General features: G+C 56.2%; 2 protein-coding genes across 17 annotated transcripts in view; one reads left to right on the top strand and one right to left on the bottom strand.

Annotated features, from left to right (window-relative positions):
• Positions 1-7,308, top strand: part of DCAF6 (DDB1 and CUL4 associated factor 6) — a 134,590-nt gene extending 127,282 nt beyond the window's left edge. For all 7 annotated transcript variants that reach the window (XM_078441159.2, XM_078441160.2, XM_078441161.2 and 4 more), the window contains one exon: positions 6,848-7,308. In XM_078441159.2, the coding sequence (XP_078297285.1) occupies positions 6,848-6,912 (65 nt within the window). In that variant the 3' untranslated portion in view covers positions 6,913-7,308. The remainder of the gene's footprint in view (positions 1-6,847) is intronic.
• Positions 3,333-21,022, bottom strand: part of GPR161 (G protein-coupled receptor 161) — a 60,243-nt gene continuing 42,553 nt past the window's right edge. For 8 of the 10 annotated variants that reach the window (XM_078441167.2, XM_078441166.2, XM_078441164.2 and 5 more), the window contains 3 exons: positions 19,357-19,461; positions 16,929-17,048; positions 14,180-15,074 (listed from right to left, as the gene is read on the bottom strand). In XM_078441167.2, the coding sequence (XP_078297293.2) occupies positions 14,809-15,074; positions 16,929-17,048; positions 19,357-19,461 (491 nt within the window). In that variant the 3' untranslated portion in view covers positions 14,180-14,808. Of the gene's footprint in view, positions 6,401-14,150; positions 15,075-16,928; positions 17,049-19,356; positions 19,462-21,022 lie in introns of those variants that run through there. The other 2 variants (XR_013553222.2, XR_013553221.2) reach the window with 2 other exon arrangements.

Genomic DNA, 21,022 nt, shown 5'->3' on the forward strand with positions numbered 1-21,022 from the left:
TAGATGTGGTCAAAGCTACTCCCAGCCCAGACAAAAATAAGTGTTACACGCTACTGTGAAGGTCGAAACAGATACCTCAGTATGGGTTTTTAAATACTTTTTGTCTTCGATGATAAACCGTGAGGTTCAATGCCAAAGAAACACAAAATCGTATATGTTACAATTAATATTCAAGAAGGAAGTGAATATAATCGGTGTTCGTAACAGCAGGAAAGATCCAGTATCCATTGTAAACAAAGTACATTTATCAAACAAGACAGCGTTTGTTGTTCTTCACTGATTTCACGAATTAAATGTCTTCATATGTTGGGTATTACCTATTATTTAATAATAACAGCGGCCATCGTTTCTAGAGTAGCTGTAATGTGTCAGGCCCCATACTAGTCATTTCACAGATGTTTCCCGATGAGCTCCAACCCTCCAGAAAGTCGGTTATTTATTCGTAATAGCTCGCCCCGGCTCATGCAGCTGATGAATGGTGAAGCCTAGGTGTGAAACTGAGTTCCACGCCCTTACTCCCCTCCGACCTAGAAAGTTCACTTGTAGGAATACGTTCAGATCAGAAATACGACACGCAGCCCCCCGGGTGATCTGATCTCAAGCTTCTTTCCAGGCTCATTCACAGTATTTTCTCCTTCTGTGTCCATTCCATCCACTCTGGCCCTTTTTGAATTTGGGGGCATGTCAAACTCTTTTCCACCTCAGGATCTTTATCATCATGCTGTCCCCCTCCCATCCTCACTCTTCGTTAGGATCACTTTGCTTATCCTTCAGGTCTTTGTAAGCGGTGGATTAAATATCACTTCCTCAGAGAGAGCAGGGACAAATATTCCAGGCAAAGTAAAGGGTATGTAGCATTTTTCGAAGTCCCGGAGGAGAAAGAGTGTGGAGCACATCTAAAGAATTGAAAGAAACTCCTATGAGATGGGGAGAAAATCATGAAATTGTAAATATTAACTACTACCAGGAAAGAATGAGATTTTCAAATGGTCAAAACAAAAAATAAACATGGAACGTAAACAGAAAATGTTAGTAGTCCAACCAAATATTTTTGCGGTAGCTTTTAGGCTCCTGTATTATCACATTAATGACTAAGATTTTTGATCCATTTTCTTCAATAACAGTGAGTAACCCTTAAAATTCATCTAGATTTCAGACTTGAGGAGGCAGCTTTTCTAGAACATTTGCCAATTAGGACTCTTAAAACTTGCTTGTTCTGAAGAGTTTATCTGGCGAAGGGCTCTTCCTTAGTTTTTCTGTGGAAAACATTCTTCTCTGGTCCGTGCAGAATCTGTTTTGTACGGGTGCTCACGTGGTTTGTTCGCCAACAGCTGCTATAGCCTCCTTTGATTTGAGTGTTAGAGAAGATGTCTCACACTGTGAAGATTCCTTTGTTTCTGGTTCTTTTTGCCGTCAACCGAAAACACCTTCTAATTGGTTTAGTCAGCTCACCCTCTTGCTTCTCTTATGTAAAAGACTGGAAAGGAAGATGTTCCCGAGAGTTGTTTTTATCCTTAAGACCTCAGGTTACTTGATGAGTCAGTTATTCCCCCCTTTCCTCTCCTTTGCTCCTTGTCTCCAGTTCTTGGAGCACCATGAGCGTGTACAGGTACTCAAGGAGAGTTAGTAATGGACGGCGATCAAGTAAGCCCAGGCTGGCTCCAGAATAGTCCAGCCCCTCCGTTACTCCACAAGGCTTCCCGGGAGGCCCAGGGAACAGGTACTGGGCGGCCTCTTCCTGGTGGAGCTGTGATCTTCAGCGAAGGCTGCACTTCAGATCCCCGGTTGGGCTTTGTCAGCTACAAATACTTGGGTCCTACCCCTTGAAGATTCTTACTCATTTGATCTGAATAGGGTTTGAGCTTCTGCATTTTCAAAACAGCACGCAAAATCATTCCCATGAGTACAGCAGTAAAGACTGTGGTGTCTGAATGTGGTGTATGCTTTGGATGGGGGCCCCCAAATGTGGGGCAACGATCGGTTAGAGGCGGGGGGCGGGGGGGGGGAGGATTCACCTGAGGCAGAACAAAGGAGATAGAGGTTTACTGAACATGCGGCTGGGGAGCGGGGGCAGGCAGGCAGGCAGAGGAGAAGCTGTCTGCAAGGAGGCAGTGGGTGGAGGCTGTTTTTAAAGGAGGAGATGAGGAGGTGTGGCTGCCGTGGAATTTTCCCTTTATTGGTAGCTGGGCCTGGTTGTAAGGAACCCATGGGTCACTTAGGGCCTCTGGCTATTTTGAGGTGGGTCGCCTGGTGGGCCTGTCTGTATCCAGCCAGGTGGTCGCTGTGGGCCCTTTAAACAGTCCATTGCTCGAGCCTGTTTGCCTAAAAGCGGCCCCTACAAAGACTTCTAGTGCAGGCTGGCCACTTCTTGAGACGTAAAGGCAGTTCTGAGACCCCTGGAAGTTTTGATAGACTTTGGAGAGATGGTAATTGTGTGTTTGGACCATTCTAACCTCTTCTAGAATGTCTCAGTAGCTGGTAATTTACTCCTCTCCTTAAAACGTGCCTCTCCTGTTCTCAGGACAGAGTCCAGATGTGTTAACATGACTTAGGAAACCCTGAAGCATCACTTGACACACTTCCCTTCATACCTCTGGGCCTTGGCCCACGGAGCTCTAGGTAGCCATGGTGCCCTCCGCGGTGGGTGCTAGAGCCCGACCTCGACTGAGCTCACGGCACTTACCAAGTCATATGCACAGGTTCACTGCGTCAGCAGTTGGAACTTTACTTCGGGATATAACCATACGCACCTACTCTTGGTCTCCCTGCTCCCACCCCCGCCTTCACACAGTCTGATTTCCATAGGGTGGCCAGAGGGATCTTTCTTAAAATGCGGGTCAGCAAACTTTTTCTTGAAATGGCAAAATAGTAACTATTTTAGACTCCGTGGGTCACTTGGTGTCTGTTGTAGCTACTCATCTCTGATGTGGTCGTGTAAAAGTGGCCACACATAATCTGTAGGTGAATGGGCGTGGCTCTGTTTTAATAAAAGTTTCTTTGCAAAAATAGGCTATGGGCTGGATTTGCCCGTGAGTCAGTTTATTGGCCCCTTTTTTACATAAATTAGGCTCTGTCACCCCACTTAAAATTCTTGGGGGATCCTCATTGCTCGTAAAATAAGACTGGTCTGGGGCACCTGGGTGGCTCAGTCGGTTGAGTGTCCAATTTCAGCTCAGGTCATGATCTCGTGGTTCGTGAGTTCGAGCCCCGCCTCGGGCTCTGTGAGGACAGCTCAGAGCCTGGAGCCTGCTTTGGATTCTGTGTCTCCCTCTCTCTCTCTGCCCTTCCCCCACTTGCGCTCTCTCTCGCGTTCACTCACTCTCTCAAAAATAAAGAGTTTAAAAAATTTTTATTAAAAAAACAAGACGTGGTCTGCCAGGTCGTACATGATCTAAACCTTGCCAGCCTCTGACTTCCAGTCATTCCACTTGTCCCGTAGCGCACTGCGTTTCAGCATGCCGGCCGGCCTCTTCTTTCCTCAGACTGATCAAGCTTATTAGCACATTTAGGACCTTTTCGCTGACCGTCTCCTTTGCCTGAAGGACTTTGGCCTGAACTGAACATACAGTTGAGCCCTCAGCTCCAGCGTCACCTCCTTAGAGAAGTCTCGGTAGACACTTCGCCCAACGGGACGTCGCTTCATGTGCCTTCCCGCTCGTGCCCTGCCTCTCAGTCACCCACTCTCTTCATTGCCTATTTTCCTCAAGTACTTAGCCCAGCTTTTCGTTACTGTATCTGCTGCCTTCTTACAAATTAAAGGGGGAAAATGTTGGTTGTCTTGTTTTCGATTTTTTCCCTTTAGGAAGTGGTCTCATTGAGAGCAGAGACCTAGTTTGTCTTATTCACAGCTGGATATTTACCTCCTAGAACAGCGCCTGGCACGTATTCGTTGTTCATCAAATGTCTGTTGAATAAATGGATGAATTTCTGGTGTCACATCTCTAACGATAAGTCACATATTTATTCTTTTTCTTAGAAAAATAAATAATTTTGTGAAGGATGGTCTGGAGAACTGCACAGTTTTTTTGTGGAACACAGGTTTCCTTCAGGGAATTGTTTTCCTCTCTCTCTCTTCATATTTCCCCGACCAAAAATAATTTCCTGAGGAAATATTCCTAACAAGAATAAAAAAGGCTTCCCACAAACGTAAACCTTATTTACAAAAACAGTTTGGTACCGTTGCAGGATTTCTCACCTCAGTACCCAGGGTTCCTTGTCTCGCCGCTTCGAAGAACTTCGAGGTGACACAAAAGGAGCAGCAGGCCAAAGTTTACGGAGTGTAAGGGCAGGAGGGAAGAAGAGCATGAAAGCTCTCTTGACAGGGCACATTTGAAAGCGAATGCCCGGGACTGTAGGCAAGGGCCTTTGTCTGGAAGATTCTGGTCGCCTCTCCCTTCCCCGCCCCCTTGTTCCTTCTCAGGTCCCACCCTTATTGGCTGGACAGCTCTAGGTGCTGAGGTCGTCCGTTCGGGGTTGACTCGGTTCCCTTGTACGAGGAGTCCTACTGTCCCTCCTGTAACACACGTTTTATGGTTTGCTTTTCGAGTTAGGTATTTTGATTGTCAAATTCCTGAGGGGGCCCTGAAGGGGAGCTGATGGCGTTTGTTACATTCCTAAGAGGGACCTTGTTTGTGCCTGCGGGGGTTGGCTGTAGTCAGACACTCCCAGCTCTGTTCCAAAATACGCAGTCCTCCCCGCCCAGAGCCTCCGGGTCCTACCTAACCGGTCCGTCTCTGCCCGTTTTATCCTGCCTTTTCCTATCACAGTATTGTCTGCCTTAAAAAACAGTGGATATAGAAGCGATTCTTATTTTCAGTTTTCATTTCAAGGAACAGGGTTTGTCAGGCCTCCCCGGTCCGTAACTGCCAACCAGAGGTCGGTGTAAACGTTGAGCCGCGGTGCGGTTTCCCTGCCTCGGAGAGGTGGGACTTCACGAACAGAAGGTTTCCTTTATTCTTAGAAATTGGGCTTATGTTCTGAGAGAGGACTCTGCAGTGACTGTGACGGACTTGAAAAAAGAACCACCGTTCTGCCCTCTTCTCATTCCGGGAGCCACGGTCAGTCGTTCGCTGGCCTATGCTAGACACTCTTGGCCCTCGCTTGACTCTGTGGCTTGCTCTGGACTCTGCAGAAGTCTGTTGTCTACCGTAAACCCCCCGAGTTAAAGACTGCGACAATTCTTGTTGACCCTCCGTTTCCCATCTTCACGCATAGTGTGACAAGCAAAAGGAATGTGGGTAAGAACCGGCGCACTCTGAAACAGGGGGACACTCCTTCCTCGTGCTTCCAGTGGGACAGGAATAGCTTTGTTGAATATAGTCAGCCGTGTCCAGGATTCCCACTCACGGCAGTCTACCGAGGCAGATAGCGACTTCGCGTTTCGCTCCCTCGTGAAAGTGTATCACAATATAAAGATTATAATCTCTTTTATACGAACATTCGTTAGTATTGACCAGAAATTCATCCACTGTGCTTGGATTCCTTAGTGGTTGATACATGAAGGTCAATCCAAACCTTATTTTGGTTCATTTATTTTGCAAATGTGTATGGAACACGTACTATATAATAATAATAGCTAAAACTTGTGTAGTTCAGATTATAGACCATATACATCATCTCATTAGTTTGATTTCAAAATGGAGTCAGCATAGAGGGGATTTAGTCTCGTTCACTTGGACAGAAAACACACAGTCCCTCTGTACACTGCTCTTGGTGGTGTTGACCTAGGACCCAGTGACCCAGTGGGAGAGTTGACGCCTCTGGAGGTCCTAAGTAAAAGCTCAGGCTTCAGTCTTCTTGCTGTTGACAGCCGGGAGTGAACCTCTCCCCCATGTCTGATCTCCGTGTTTTCCACGCTGCCCTGGGGGGAGTGTTCCTGTGACAGAATGGGCTCCATGCTAGTGGTGACAGGGGCTTTTAAAGTGGCCTTCTTCACATAACCTAACGTAACGTATCCTAGTAAAACCTATATGCGTGGATTGCTGTACCAGGCTCTGAGGACAGAGGAAAAAAGAAAAAGTTCCTACCCTCCCAGGAGCTCAGAGCCCTTCAAGTCTAGTCTGTAAGAAGACACACACGACCTGTCTCCGCAGTTAGGTCATGTTTATACGGGACACACGGGATAGTCTGGAATGTAGAGGAAGGAGTTCCTCATTCTGCAAGTGGGGGTTTGGAAAAGTCCCAGAAACGTTTCACACGGGATAACGGTCGCACTGAGTGGGTGCGCAGAAGCTTTACGGCTGCAGGACGGGGCGAGGGTCCCAAGCAGAGGAGCAAGACGCGCCAACCGTGGCGGTCGGGGACAGCGGGCCGTGTCACGCGCCAGTTCACTATCCCGTATTCCCTCGAGGGCAGAGACCGAGGGTCTGTTTTGGTCACCATTGTATCTTTAGCACGACGCCTGGAACATAGCAGATATTTAACTGAAAAAATTTTTTTTATCAACAGAATACACAGATCCTTAGGAATGTTCCCCGGGTTCCCCCACAGCTCCCTTCGGTCTACTGGTGTCACGAGACACCTCCTTCGGCTCCTGGACTCCAAGGAACGCGATCTTTAAAACTCCGCAGTAGACCGGGATATATCCGGATCCTTAGGGTTTTTCTTTTTAATTTGTATTACGGTTAGAATTACATGCATATTCAAAGGTATAGTGCTGTTTCCCGGACTTATTTGCTTCTAGCGGCAAAAAATAGTTTCCCTACGCACGGAGGCGAACTGATGTTTACGCGATGATACGTTCATATGTATACATTCTCATCGGTTTCAAATAGAAGGTATTGAAAATTATCTTAATCGTCATTCTAAAAGTGTCTCTTTTTGTGCGTCTCCTCTGTGTGTTTTCCAGACCGGCTGGAGGGTGACCGATCAGAAGGTTCTGGTCAGGAGAATGAAAATGAGGATGAGGAATAACCAGCTCTTATTGGCAAGCACTTAGATGGTCTGAAATTTGTATAAGACATTGATTATATTTTCTCTTTACAGAGCTTTAGTGCAATTCTAAGGTTATGGTGTTTTGGAGTTTCTCCCTTTTTGGGGGATAACCTGACATTGGTTTGGAATGACTGTGTGCATGAATTTGGGAGAGCGTGTAAAACAAAACTAGCAAAATGTTTTTAAAACTTTTTGCCATGTATGAGGAGTGCTAGAAAATGCAAAGTGCAATATTTTCCCTAACCTTCGGATAGGAGAGCTTGGGTCAGCGTGGAGAGTAATTTTCATTATAGTGAAAACGTTGGTTCAGATAAATTTCTACACTTGCCATTTGCATGTTTGTTGCTTTCTAATAAAAGAAGTTGGTTGTTTTAAGATGTCCTGAATTTGACTTTTCATTGAATGCCTTACTACCCCGACCCACATTCTCCAGTCTTCTCTATAACATAAGGCTCTTTCTCTATTCTTTTCTAGATCTGATAACCTTTTCTGTTGTGACTTCTGTGTGCTAGAATCACATAGAGGAGCTTTTCTCATTTCTCCTTCCAGAGCACGTTACCTTCACTTCTAATCTCCATCTTTCATGGTTCGTGATCCCTCTTCACCCAAGTACAGGAGTTAGGCTGCCGGCAACAGGCCCAGAGCATCACGGGTAGCTCACGTGACGGACCGGCGCAAGCTCGTCCCGAAAGCGCTGGCCCCCCGGCTTCCTCTCTCCAACTTCTCGGTTTCAGCCACGAGCTGTCGACCGTCCAGTCTTGTAATTCTGGGTCCCCCTCAACCCTGGTGTCCAACTCCACCCCCCCTTAGGCCGTCTCCACCCAGGCCCGCACCTTCTGAGCCGAAACCACCCCTGCAGACGCCACCCTGCTGTCATCCTCCCTCCTCTCCCCTTCGTGCCACTTCCTCCGGCTGGGCCACGAAGGGACTCACGGGTGTAGCGGGCGAAGCACCCTCTCCCTCGCGGCGACCAGGCATGGCCCCTTCGCCTGGCGGCAGAAGATGGCGGGAAGCCCAGGGACACCGACCAAGAGAAGGCAGACTGGCTTTTTGGACGGAAGAAAAGTAACTCTTCTGCTGGCTCAGCAACTTCAGGTAGACTTCAACATCTAGCTCTTGCCCTGGACGGGACAGACACGTTCTCACGTCAGGAGATGTGGCGAATGGTAAAGGGAAAAGGAATTCGAGCTGTAGCCAAACAGGACAATTGCATGATTTCTGGGAAGTGCAAAGGTCTTCGCTTCTGATTCCCAATTAGTTATGCGACCTGTTTAAGCCATCTGACTTCTCTGGGCTGGCCTCCTCCTCCGTAAGATGGACGTATTCCTGTTGTACCACCTGTGTCCCAGGGGCTGTGTGGGGACCACACGAAACCACGGAGATTGAAGGGCTTGACAGAACAACCGAAGTGACTACCACAAGCACAAAAACCGACGTCGTGCCTTGCACTGTAACGAAACCGTGCCGGATATGCTCTAGAGAGGTGCTGCAAGGCTCATGGGGCAGAGGCTACTAGAAGGCTCAAGGGGGAGGTCAGGGAAGCTCTTTGGCTGGAAGAGCATAGAAGAAACTCAAGGGCTGCCTGGGTGTCTCAGTCAGTTGAGCAACCGACCCTTGACTTCAGCTCAGGTCATGACCCTTCAGCTCAGGGTCACGGGATCGAGCCCCCCGTTGGGCTCCGTACCGAGTGTGGAACCTGCGGAACCTGCGTAAGATCCTCTCTTTCCCTCTCCCTCTCTCTATAAAATTTAAAAAAATGAAAATAAAATCCCAACTGTCCACTCTGGCACAGACTGTCGGTAGGAGGGGAGCCTGGGGGGTGGGCAGGGGGCACATGGGAACTCTGAACTTCCTGTTCACTTTTGCTAGGAACCTTCAAACTTTTTAAATGTAACAGTACTTGTCAAAGGAGTTATCCCCCCGCCCTGTTAAATTCTGCAGCATCTGGTACCTTATGTTACAAAGGAGCAGGTGGGCCAGACCAGCAGTCACGGAGGCAGCGAAGAGAAAACATTCTACGGAGGTACAGGGGACACCTCCGTGGTCACTTCCGTGACTCACTGCGTGTTGGGGACCCGGACCGCAGGGCCCACGTGCTGCTCCGACACAGGATTAGGGCTGCGGTGGTGGCAGGTGAGGGAGCTGGGCGAAGGTGGGAGGTCCCGTGCCTGGGGGTTGCTGAGTCTCGGTGGCAACCTGCCAGCCGCCCTCTGACTCTGGTTACGGGACGGGCTTAGAGACGGCACACGGCCGTTCGTCAAACCTCCTTTAAGAACCCTGCACTGGGGCTCCTGGCCGGCTCGGTCAGTAGAGCACGTGACTCTTGATCTTGGGATTTTGAGTCTGAGCCCCACGTCGGGTGTAGAGACGAATTGAAGAATTTATGAAAAGCACACGGATGGATGCAGCAAGGTGACTGTGGGGTGTCGACGCCTCCTAACCCTACGGCGGTCGGCCCCTTCCTGTGCGGTCTCCTTCCTCTCGTGAGCCCCCGGGGAGGGAGGCTGCGGACAGGGGTGTGGCTGCACGCAGTAGGTAGCGGCGGAGGCTCTCAGAAAGTCGCCGGCCCCAGAAGTCCAAGTACAGATCCACGGCCTCCACAGACACGTACCGAAACGGATATTTAACCAACTGGGTAAACAAAGCTACTCAATCTACTTTTACTCGTTTATAAATATTGTGATTTAGAAGAACCCTAAACGTTTTTCTTACCTTAAAAAAAAAATCATCCAAAAACTTCAAGTGCAATTTATTTCAGGACTAGCTTTGTTTTTGTTTTTCTCTGATTTTGCTCTGAAGGTTTCTAACAAGTTTTGCATCCGGGGGTCCGTTATCGGAACACGGCGCGGCTCCGCCTCCTAGCACACACACGCATCACAGAGGGACAGACCTGTTTCCAGGCAAACGCGCTCTTTCCACCACACTCTGTGGCCACGCAGGCCCGGGCTGCCCATCCCCCGCGGGGCTGTCTTCATCGGGAGTGGCCACTTGCCCGGGACTTGGGATATTTCAGAATGGTGGTGTGAAAAGGAAAAACAGAAATGTCTTCGAATTCCTAAGCTATTAATACTATTCAGGAAAACTCTGAGGGAAACGAACGCAGCTTTGCGTATCATGTTCTAGAAATGTCATTAAGCAAAACTGTGCTCTTGGTAACCTTATGCAGACTTGAGTTTGTGCTTTGAAATCTTTCGAATGAACCCGCTTTCCTTGGGTCGCAGGTTTTTTTAGGTCTGGCGAGCCGGTATTCCAGGCTCCCAAGCTCCCCGGTTTACAATGGTTTCTACCTTCTAAGGGCAGCTGGCCTAGCCTGATAACGAGGACTTTTACTTCCTCCCCCCACCTCACCTCACGCCCTCACCCCCCAACGTCCTCCAGCTGCAAAGCTGGCCCCTTCGCTCAGCCACATGGCCAAGACCTGGCGTTTGACCCGGACTCTGGCTTAATGCACTCTGGGACCTCGGACAATTCCTAGGCTTCCCTAGGGCTCCCTGGATTCTGTGTTCCCTCTCCCCAACCCAGAAGGAGGGGGTCAGACTCTGTCCCCTCTTGTAGTCACATACGACAGCCACTGTCCTTTACTTCAGGGTGGGAGGTCCCTTCTGTCTCCCACGGGATTCCCCTGGGGTCCTGGATCCGCTGTGCGTAGTAGCACGGACTCCTGTCCCTGGGCCACCTCTCCCATCAGGGACTTAGAGGACCAAAGATTCTGTGAGCCCAAGACCCATGGCCAAGCAGTCACTGTCACTGCAAGACAGAGCTGTCAGCGCCCAGGTCACGACTCGAGCTGTCAGGGAGGGAGGTCAAGGCTGAGCCTGTGCTGTGGCTCGGGACTCTACAACAGAAAAGCTCACTTTGCTCCTTTCAGACTTGACTTCCAGATGCTACCTGCCTCCCTCTCCTCCCTCCTGTCCGTTGCCTTCCCCTCCCTCACCGTGTGTCTCTTCCCAGAAGACCCTCCTGTGCTATATACGCAACACGATTCCCACAGCAGCAGCCCCCAGCACCTCCCGCCTAGGATCACAGTTGCCGAGATGCTCACTTCCCGTCCCGGAGAAGCCCCTGTAAAACCGGCCTAACGCACCCACCCACGGTCACTGGGACGTCACCGTAGGGCTCGGCACCAGCCACGCCCGGTCCCGCGCAGGGCGCTTCAATCCACACCGTCACCTGGGAGGGGACCCACCTGGAATCCGCGTCCCCCCAGAGAAATACCACAACTGGGACGTGGAAAGACCGAAGGGCCTAAGAACGCCCGCTCGCGAGCGGCAGCGGGGGCTCGGCCCCCAGGACCCGGCACACACCAGAGCCTCAGCCGGGCGCCTCCGCAGCGCCGGCGCGACGGGCGACGGGGCGCGCCCACGCGTGTCACCCACCTCACCCTTCGGCAGCCACGTCCCCCTCCCGGGGCCTCGGACGGGAGGCAGCCGGGCTCGAGGCCGACCACCATCACGAGCACGCCCCGCGGTCCGTCCGGGGACGCGTCTCGAAGGCGCAAGCATCTCAGGGCCACGCCGTCAGGATGGACACGTGCTTGCGGGTGAAGTGCGAGCGGACTTACAAGATCTCCCCGTATCAAAGCACGTCTCCTCCCTCTCCGGCCCCACCCGAGGGCCTCGGCCGATACGAATGCAGAGTCAGTCTCGCGGGTGGCTCAGGTCCACGCAGACTACTTGGCACCCCCGGGCATGAGGACGGAGAACAAGCGCCGGGGGCCCTGGCCTTACAGCCGCGAGCCCGCCTCCCCTGCACGACCGGGTAACGTCGGGTAACATACACAGCGGAGCAGAAGCAGGATCCGCCCCGGGAGGGTCTACCGGGGAAGCAGGGGGCCTTGAAGGCCGAGGGCGGCAGGGGACGAAGCGTTCTGAGCACCGGCTCTGCTGGAAGCAAACGAGCCTTCAGCTTTGCCCTTCGGGTTTTCTAGAACTGCAGGTGGCATCACAGCCACGCTGCTGCCACCTAGTGGCCAGGGCCCCAAGCGCCTGAGCTCCGTGCCTCTGGCCGGGGGAGCGGCCTAGGTGTGCCCTGTAGCGTGTGCCACCAGAGCCCCCAGACCTGGCGTCCCCAGCACAGCGCAGGGACCCAAATGACAATCTCAATGAAAACGGCAGAGATGGGCAACAGCTTTAAACGGGAAGACATGGGAGTGAGGTTTTTAAGCAACTGTGTGCCCAAATGTCCACCCTGCCGCTGTCCCTGTGGTCCCCTAGGAAGGTCTCAAGCTGCCACCACACAGCAGTATGACGCCGACAGGCCCGGGGGGAGTGGGGGCAGCTGGGGTTTTGACCTTCTGCACCGAGAACCGGTGTCCTCCAAAAGGCTTCTCGGAAACTCCAGAACGTGTGCAAATTGTGGACTTCTCCTCTCCTCGCCCACCTCTTTCCTCACCGGCTCTTGCTCTCACTCAGGCTGGATCCAGATCTCTGGATCCCCGAATATGCAAAGTACGGTTCTAGCTGCCACGCGTCCTCTGAGGTCGTCACCTACCTCACGGAGCCATCCCCAGCTGCCCTACCCGGAAATATCCACCTCCCTCCGGTGAATAAGCACTTGACTTTGCCGTTAGCTTCGGTATCGCCCGAGTCTCTCCCTGTATTATAACGAGTGAAGGAAAACACTTTAAAGGCACCGCCCAGAGGCCAGCCTGGTGCTTTGCACACAGTAGGTACGCGGTGCCTAGGAGCGTCAACAGAAAAAAGGGAAACAGACCCTGTAAAGCCAGGCGCAGGTGAAACCCTAGCAAATCGCAGCCAGTCTGGGATCCGCCAGCGGGGACTTGGGGTCCCAAGACTCTTCCCTTAGAGCCCAGCCGAGCCCAGCCGAGCGCAGCCCAGGGGAAGCGCTCTTCAGCCCCTGGGTTCCAAGCCGGCATGCTGCTCTCAAAAACGGCCTCGTCGGCAAGCCATCCCAGGTTATTCCGGCCTAGAGATTAAAGGTCATCTCCGTGCACACCGGTTTCTCGGGAACACGGTCCCCTTACTAGACAAGTGTGGGAAAAAAGACACACAGAAAACGTAAGAGGCCCTAAGATTCAGGAATGACGCCCAGTAGCGGGAGCAGAGTCCGTGTGACCTGCACGTCTGGGCAGATCCCACAGGCGTATGTGCCCTCCGCTCCTCTGGAAAAGCCACCTGCTCCTTCCCACCCCATCCAGAACCTAGGCCGGTGCCCGGCACCCTGCTGACCCGGAGCACTGCCGATGGGCTCGGTCACCAGGAAGGCAGCGAGCCCTCACCTCGGGAGAGGGCTTTAGGAACCTGCGCGCCAGGGACCGCACAGCCAAAGGACGACGCGTCACCAGGAGCCGGCTAGGCCCCGAAGAAAACACCACAACGGACTGTGCTTCCTGGGGCGGCTGGATCTCCGCGAATCTGCCCCCCGCGGCCCGCCTGGAATTGCGAGGGCGGGGAAAGTCTGGCACTTGGCTGATGACCCAGGCGGTTCGACGGCTTCCCAAGTCACCACAGCACTACTGCAAGCCCACACGTCAACGAATGTCCCAGATCGAAGGGGGAGGCGGGCGCGCTCTAACCAGACGAATCACATTCCCGACGCTCCCCTTCCACCTCTTCCTCCGCGTCTACACCTGGGTGGTCGCTCAGGACCCTGCTCGAAACAGGTCTGACGAGCCCACGCACCGCGCCCGCCCCGCAGGGCTTCATGCACCCATCAGAAACCATCTGGAAAGATGTGCCTGCGCCCCTGGGAGGGTCCACTTCCTCCCCCCCCGCCCCCCCCCCCCGCCCCGCCAGGCCCCATCTCTAACCTACAGATAGAGAACGTCAAAGATCACAGCTGGAAATGACCTTGGAGACCATTCAAATCCCACTTCTGGCCCCCTTTTCCCACTTTCCGGATGGACGGCTTCGAGGGGCGACAGGAAGTCCCAGATGGTAGCAGCGGCGGAGCTGGTCCAGGAGCGACGTCTGCACTCCATCCTGCCTCACGCCCCAGGGCCAGGGGACCAGCAGCCGTTGCATGGGGGGGGGGGGGGGGGGGGGCGGGGGGGACTGTCCCTGTGCAGCTGGAAGCTGCAATTCTGACTGGTCGCGGGGCCACCACAGACTGTCAGAGGAGGCTGTCCTGTGTGACTATGGTGTCTCTGTGTCCCCGCCGTGCTGGGCACCACAGCCCCATTCCTGCTTGGGAGGAGCATGGCCTGTCCTAACCGAATGCATTTTTGTTTTAAATTCTGGAAATGAAACATCTGGCACCTGCTCCTTCCTCGTGGCTTTGACAGTGGTTTTTCCCTTCTTTTGAAAGAATGAGTCAATAGAGAGGCGGGCAGAACGGCCCCCATTCTCAGCAACAGCAGCCTCAGGCCTGCTGCTTCCAGCGGCCTGTGGATCGTCCCTACTGGCACCAGCAGGTGGCTCCGTGCGGACTGCAAGGTCACGACCGGGATGGAGGTGTGGGAACTCCAATCTGACCGGCCCTGCTCCAGGGTCTCCTCTGGGGACCATTCAGTGCAGAACCCCAGTCCCACGGGGGCCGCATCGACCACGCAGACGCCAGGGGCTGATCTCGCGGGGTTAGGACGCGCTGTCCCCCAAAGCGCGCTGGGAAGGGCTCACCGCCTGAGATCCCGGCGACAGCGCTTGGCCGGGCGCCCGGGTCAGGGAGTCAGCCACCTGGTGGTTTCCTTCCCAGCCCTGGTCTCTAGTCCCTTCTACGCCCCACCTCCCGGAAAGTCCTGGCCACACCTCCGTCCGCTTTCCTTCGTGCCTCGGACGCCGCTGGTCCCATTGCCAAGACCTCCAAGGAGCCCACGCGCGGCCTCACGAGACACCCCGTTCGGTGTTTCCTGCTGGCCGCACCTCAGGTGTTCTGTCCCCGGGCGACCCCGCGGGACAGACGGTCCACCCCGGGCTCTCATCTCTGTTCCGCAGCCAAAACGTTCCCTTCTTCGATGCTCTGCAGCTGCAGCCTCTGACTCGCCGGAGTCCTGCTGCCTCGGCGGCCCCCGAAGCCGGCCCCCGGGACGGTCCGCGCGGCCGCCAGGACCCCTGGCAAAGCCTCCTCCCCGAACAGGTTGATTTTGGCTTCGGCCTCGATGACTTTGGCCAAGCTGGCTGCGTAACTGTCCAGGGACTCGTGCACTTCGGCTTTCACGTGCAAAATAGGGTTCCTGGCAGCATCTGAGGGAGAAGCAGAGACACGGTTAGCGGAGGGCTGGGACCGAGGGCTAGCGGGAATATTCCGGCTGACGCCTCACCGCCAAGCGGGTTGAGGGCGTAGCTTTTGCGGTCAGATTCCCCGGGGCCGAAATCCTCGACTCCCCATTTACTAGCAGGGGACGCCTGGAAGTATCCCAACCGACGCTTCCCGATCTGTAGCGAGAAGGCCCCTGCGCTCCTCTCCAGGAGGTTTCTGCGATCCGTAAACAGGTCCTTCTGAGATGTTCGGGTCTGGCCCGTAAGAAAGGCTTGATAAATAACTCCCGGGTGAGGGTATTCAAAATTCTCCATCTCTGAATGAGTTCTCTGGTGTTCCAGCTCCCGAGGACCACACAACGTCTACGCTCCAAACTTCCACGATCCTGAGCGTGGGCTCTCTCCCGGCCACACGGGCTCAGACCCGCCAGAGCCTTCGGGTCGGAAGGAACACAGAGGTCCGCGCGCCCCACCCAGGATCAGGACCCCCGACAGCTAAAAACAGAGAGGTGAGTCTGCCACGTCACGCCCAGCGCTGCTCATCACCACTGCCCTCACTGCCAGCTTTCCCGACGGCGTGTCTCCTACCCCTCACGTCCTTCCGGAGAGGAGGCAACATCCACCCGCCGAGATGAACACTCCACCCGTCACCCCGTCTCAGGGAGTCTGCAGCCGGACACAAGAATGGAGCAAAGAGTTGGGGGGGGGGGGGGGCACACGTCGCCTCTCCCTGCCCCTCTCACTTGCGACCCGAGGGCGGCCCTGTTCCTCCCTGCTGGCAGACAGGCCCTCAGAACCGCCATCCCCACTAAGTGGGTCTGAAGGGGCCAGATTGGCCCCCGTGGGCTGGGCGGTCTGGGGGGGGGGGGGGGGGGGGGGGAGGGGAGTCCTTCATGCTTTGGTTCCGGGCTAATATATCACAGAGCCCATGAGGCTGCAGGCCGTCCTCTGTTCCTGAGTCTACTCTGCCGGCAGAGTGGCCCATCTGCCTCCTGAGCTCTGCGACCGCCCCAGTCGGGCAGGAGTCAGGGAGGGGGGCAGGAGAAGAGGTGGGATTCCCTACGATCCTAAAGCTCTGACGGGACCCACGTCGATGGCCACAGTCCGCTGTCCCGATCCCCTGACTCTCCCACATACCACCCAGTGGTTCTGGCGGCCGCCCTCACGTGCCGGGATCCAGAGGACAGGGTCTTACGTCGTGGGCGGTCTGGATGGTCCCCTGTCGCTCTTCTAACACGCTTGTCCGGATGGGAAACCAGATCCTACGTCCCAGAGGTGACAAGGACACGCGGGAGACGAAATGTGGGAGCCCACTCCCCTCACAGGCTCACACGCCCTCATCGACTCCAGGGACGACAGATGGTCGAGGCGACAGCCTCTGCTCAGGGGGGAGCGCTCGTGGGGCCACTGCTTCCATTTTCCCCGTGAGGAAGCGGAGGCTCAGAGAGGGCAAGTTCAGATTTAGACCCACACCGCGTCCGCAAAGGGGACAGACTGTGGAGGGCTCAGAAAGTTTTCTCCAGTCCGGCGGCTTCCCGAGGGAGGAGATGGGAATCAGGATGGGGGCTGTGCGTGCGCGTGCGCATCGACCTAGAGTCCGACAGCCCCACCTTCCCAGCCCGGGGGCCTCATGCCCCAACAAGGGGAGGCCCGGGGACAAGTGAGGCCGGCAGGGTCGGGAGCAGTCACGGTGGCCGGCACAGCGGGGAGCCCTGGAACGCTGGGGGTGCGAGCAGGGCTGAGCCAAGGAATCTTCCCCAGATCCTTTCCCTCTGCTGCACCCCCCTCCCCGCCCCGCCCCGCCCCGGGCTGTCCCAAAGCAGTGAGCCACGGACCAACCTTTCATTTGTTCCACTTCATCCTCAAATGTCACCGAGCTCCTCCTCTTGGGGGGGCAAGTACAGTGGGAGGGAGGGTTGTCATCCGACGTGTAGTCCTCGAGCAGCATCACATCTGTCCCTGAAACCAAGGGCGGATTATGCACACGGAACCAGGGGTGCGAGGTCCTCCTCGCCGCCTCCTTCTCTACCTCTCTCGCCTCCTCGTCCCCACGTATTCAATCCCACCAACAGGGGCGACCATGGCCCCACAGCATGTGCAGGTGCCCGAGGGACACCGTGTGCATGGTGTCATCCCGGGGAGTCTGCAGCCGGCCCGTGGGGCTGCCACACACACACACACACACACACACACACACACACACACAGTGAAGTCGGCCGGGCCTGGGAGGGAGGGGCGGGGGCAGGGCTCAGTGCAGGGCAGGGCCCTCGGAGCTCTGTGTTCTGAGGATCCTTCTTACGGTCTGAATTTCCGTCACTGTTAAAATATGTTGTGCTAAATCAACATTTCAAACCGGAAAAGGTAGAGTTCTTTGAGGATCAAAAAAGAATTGAAAAATATACCCCCTAAAAGAGCGGGGAAACAAAGGCAGGGAGGCAGGGGGTCATACTAGAGAGGGCTGGGCTGAGCCGGGACCCTGGCCTGACACCGTCCCCAGCCTCGTTCCATCCCGGTCTCCAGCTTTCAATCCTTCAAGGCCTCAGTGCTGGGGAAACGAGGGAGACAGGGCAGCCCCGGGGTCCTCTTGCTGTTCAGAGCAAGCCGCAGAGGCATCACCGCCTGGCCTCCAGAAAGATCATTCCCCGGGAGTCACCAGTTCGCGCTCCACGCGGACCTAGGATCTCGGGCAGGTGCCGAATCCCTCAGCGTCCTCAAGGCTGCGACGCGGGGATGGTAGTTCGGTCCACCTCACGGATTGGCTGAGGACCGTGAGCTGAGGCGTGGAAAGATGCGGCACAGCGCTCGGCACACGGCAGGAGCTAATCGGGGAGGCACGACTACAGCCGGTAAACTGCGGGGCTGGAAGTCACACACGCTCGGGTCCGTGTGACGGCCCAGGCCACGCTACTTCTCCGGCCACGACGCCTATGCCTTCTGCCTGGCCATCTCCTTGCTCTTCGGGGTTCAATGTCCCTCTCCAAGAAGCTGCTCTAATTCTCCCTTCCAAAGCTGCCCTCCCAGTTATAATCTTTAATAGCAGAATTACTGAAAGCACGTGGGATGACGGGCCGTCTTCCCAGGTCCGCAGAAAGTTCCATGAGTACAGCTCACCACTGGATCTCTGGAACCTAGTACAGAGTCTGGCCAGAGCGAGGGCTGGGTACATAAACATTTGCTGAATGAGTGGATGTCACACTGCCTCCGGATCCCTGCTGGTCGTCTGTGAATGGGGAAAGAGCCTGGGGAGTGACCCAGAGACCTTCCCTTCGTTCAAATCACACGAGGGACGCGGGGTGAGAGGAGACGGTGTGACAGTGGTTCAACCCTCTGGCTGACGGGTGAAAGAACATTCTCAGGGAATATTCTGCCTGCAGGGAAAACTGTCCGCGCCAGAAGGCCTGGTCTCGGTCCCTGCCCACGGCCCACCCCAGTGTCGAGGTCACAGGCTCAGGCGGGGGCAGACTCAGGTCAAGGCAGAGAGGAGTTTTCACAAGCTCCGGGCAGCGGGGATGGAGCAACCCCCCCCCTCCCCCCCCCCGCCCACTGCCCAGCCCTCTGAGCCTCGTTCCAGCTCAGACCCACTCCTTACGGCCCGGCCCGTGGGCACAGGCCCCAGGATGGGGAGCAGACGCCTCTGCCCACCGCCTCTCACCAGGGCCTGGTGAGGTGCCCAGCGGCACGCTAGGCCAACTTCCTGAAGGAGGAGCTCGGCCCGCAGGGTCCCCTGGGGGCAGCCACGGGGGACGGGGAGCATCTGTGCCGGGGACGTGTCCCTTCGGGGAGACCGAGTTTCTCAAAGGCAGAGCACAAAAGCAGGCCAGGGTGGTGAGCCAGGGATGGGGCCTCAGGGGAGCTGCCGTGATGGGGGCCAGCTACCCCCAGTTCACACCCGGGGTGCTCCAAGGCTTAGAGATTAAGCAACTTGCCCCAGATGGCACAGCTCAGAAAAGGCCAATGAGACACTGAACACCAGGCAGCTGGACCCCAGAGCCCGTGGCGGCTGAGGGTGTCACACTCAGGGTGACAACTCACGGGCACGCGGCACTTCAGCTTTTCAAAGGGGTTCGCTTCATTTGGATCTCACGACAACCCCGTGTGGCGGAGAGAAGAGGAACGGAAATCCCGGTTTGATACGGGCGGAAACCGAGGCCCGGAGATGCTGGCAAGCTCAAAGCCCCAACTGGAAAGGCACCTGCGTGGGGATGTCCCTCCCGCCGGCTCCTAAGCGGGCCCCAGGGCGTGTGTGACGGACGCGCGGGAGGCTTACCTGAGTCCTGGGAGCAGCTGAAGCCGGTGTCCCCGGTGCTGCTGCTGTTCCCCAGGGGCTGTCCGCCTGCCATGAGCGCCGTGAGGTGTGGGGACAGGCCCAGGTCTGGAAGGCAGAGTCGGCGCCGTCAGCACGGTCCAGGTCCCGCCGGGGCAGCCCCCGTCCCTCCCACTCCAGCGGTCCCCACCGGCCCCCCCTCCCGCTCTCCTGTCCCCTCTGTCACTCGCGAGCCGCGCCGTCAACCCACCGCAAGACGGGGAGCCCCCGGCCGCCCTCTCCCCCTCTGCCCCTCGTTCCTGCCCCGGGGGCGTGGCTCCCCCAAAGAGGAAGCTCTCCCAACAAGGACACACCCCAACAAGGCGGGTGGCAGGGAGAACTCGAGGCAGCGGTCTTGGGAGACCATCTTCCGGTTAAACGCACAAGGCGGACTCGCCCGCCGCGACCTCCTGAGGTCCGAGCGGCACAGGGGAATCTGCGTGTTCCGGAGGCGTGAAGCGCCAAGCGGGAGAGAGTGCCCGCCAATGGGAAGGTGCCAACGAGGACCGCGGCCGGACCCAGGGAGCGGAGGCCGGAGGCCGGCGGCCGGGGAGGCCTGGGGGGAGGCCGGTTCTCGCACTGGGCCCGGAAGCTGAGGAACCGGAGGCCAGGAGCCCCCGCGCGGCAGGTGGGGCCGGAGGGAAAGTGTCTCTGGGCAGGGGAGGGTCCCCTCCTCCGGCTCCGCCCAGCCCGGGCGCCTCCCGGCAGGACGGTGAGAGGAGCCGGCCGGGGATGGGCTCGGAGACCCCGGCCACGGCCGAGGCATCACGGAGAAAGCGAGAGCACGGTGCCAGGCTGCGGAGTTACCAGTGGGACCCCCGCCCCTCAGCTCGCTCAGCAGGAGAGGGAGGACCCTCCCCGGGGGGCTGAGCGCCTCCCGCTCCTGATGCTGCTCCCGATGCGGGGCCGCCACCCGCACCCAGGGCCTCGTCACTGGACACTCCAGGAGAGGCCCCAGCTTGAGAGAAGGAGAAGAAGGAATACCGGAGGAAGAAGGGAAAGAAACGGATCTCAGCGGAGGCCGTGTTGGGAGCTTAAGAAAACCAAGAATTCCGCGCGGGTCCCCGGAGAACACCGGGAGAATGAGGACTCCAGGAACAAAAGAGCCGGACGCTCCGGAGACCACGGAGGTCACCAGAAGGAGCTCTTAGCAATTAACAAGGCAGCACACAAAGTCAAAGTCCTCTGGCCTCGCGAGGAACACCTACAGCCTAGAAGACCGAAGAGACCGCCGCTACCCACCCCCACGGTCCCCTTACAGACAGGAGACGGCTCGGATCTTTACTTCCGTCCTGAGTTTTCAGAGGGTGCGAGGTGATGGGGAAAGCGCTTTCCTGCCTTCCCTGGAGCTAAGGAGGACACGACTGGGGGGGGGGGGGGGGCGGGGGCTTCTCTCAGGACCACCCCTTCACGAACTCGGGAACCACACTGGTGCAGAGGGCCCTGCTGGGTGCTGCTGTAGAGACGGGCACCAGAGAAGGGCCCAGACATGCTCGTCCCGTCCAGGGCCCCAGCCTCAGAATGTGGCCATGTCTCCGCGGGAAGCCTGGCTCGGGGAGGGGCCCGTGGGGGACAGTCCACTGCCAAGTGGGCTGGCCGAGGCCGCGGTGGGGTTTGGACACCATCTCTG

This window comes from Panthera onca, chromosome F1, assembly GCF_046562875.1.
Source record: "Panthera onca isolate mPanOnc1 chromosome F1, mPanOnc1 haplotype 2, whole genome shotgun sequence".
NCBI classification, from domain to species: domain Eukaryota; kingdom Metazoa; phylum Chordata; class Mammalia; order Carnivora; family Felidae; genus Panthera; species Panthera onca.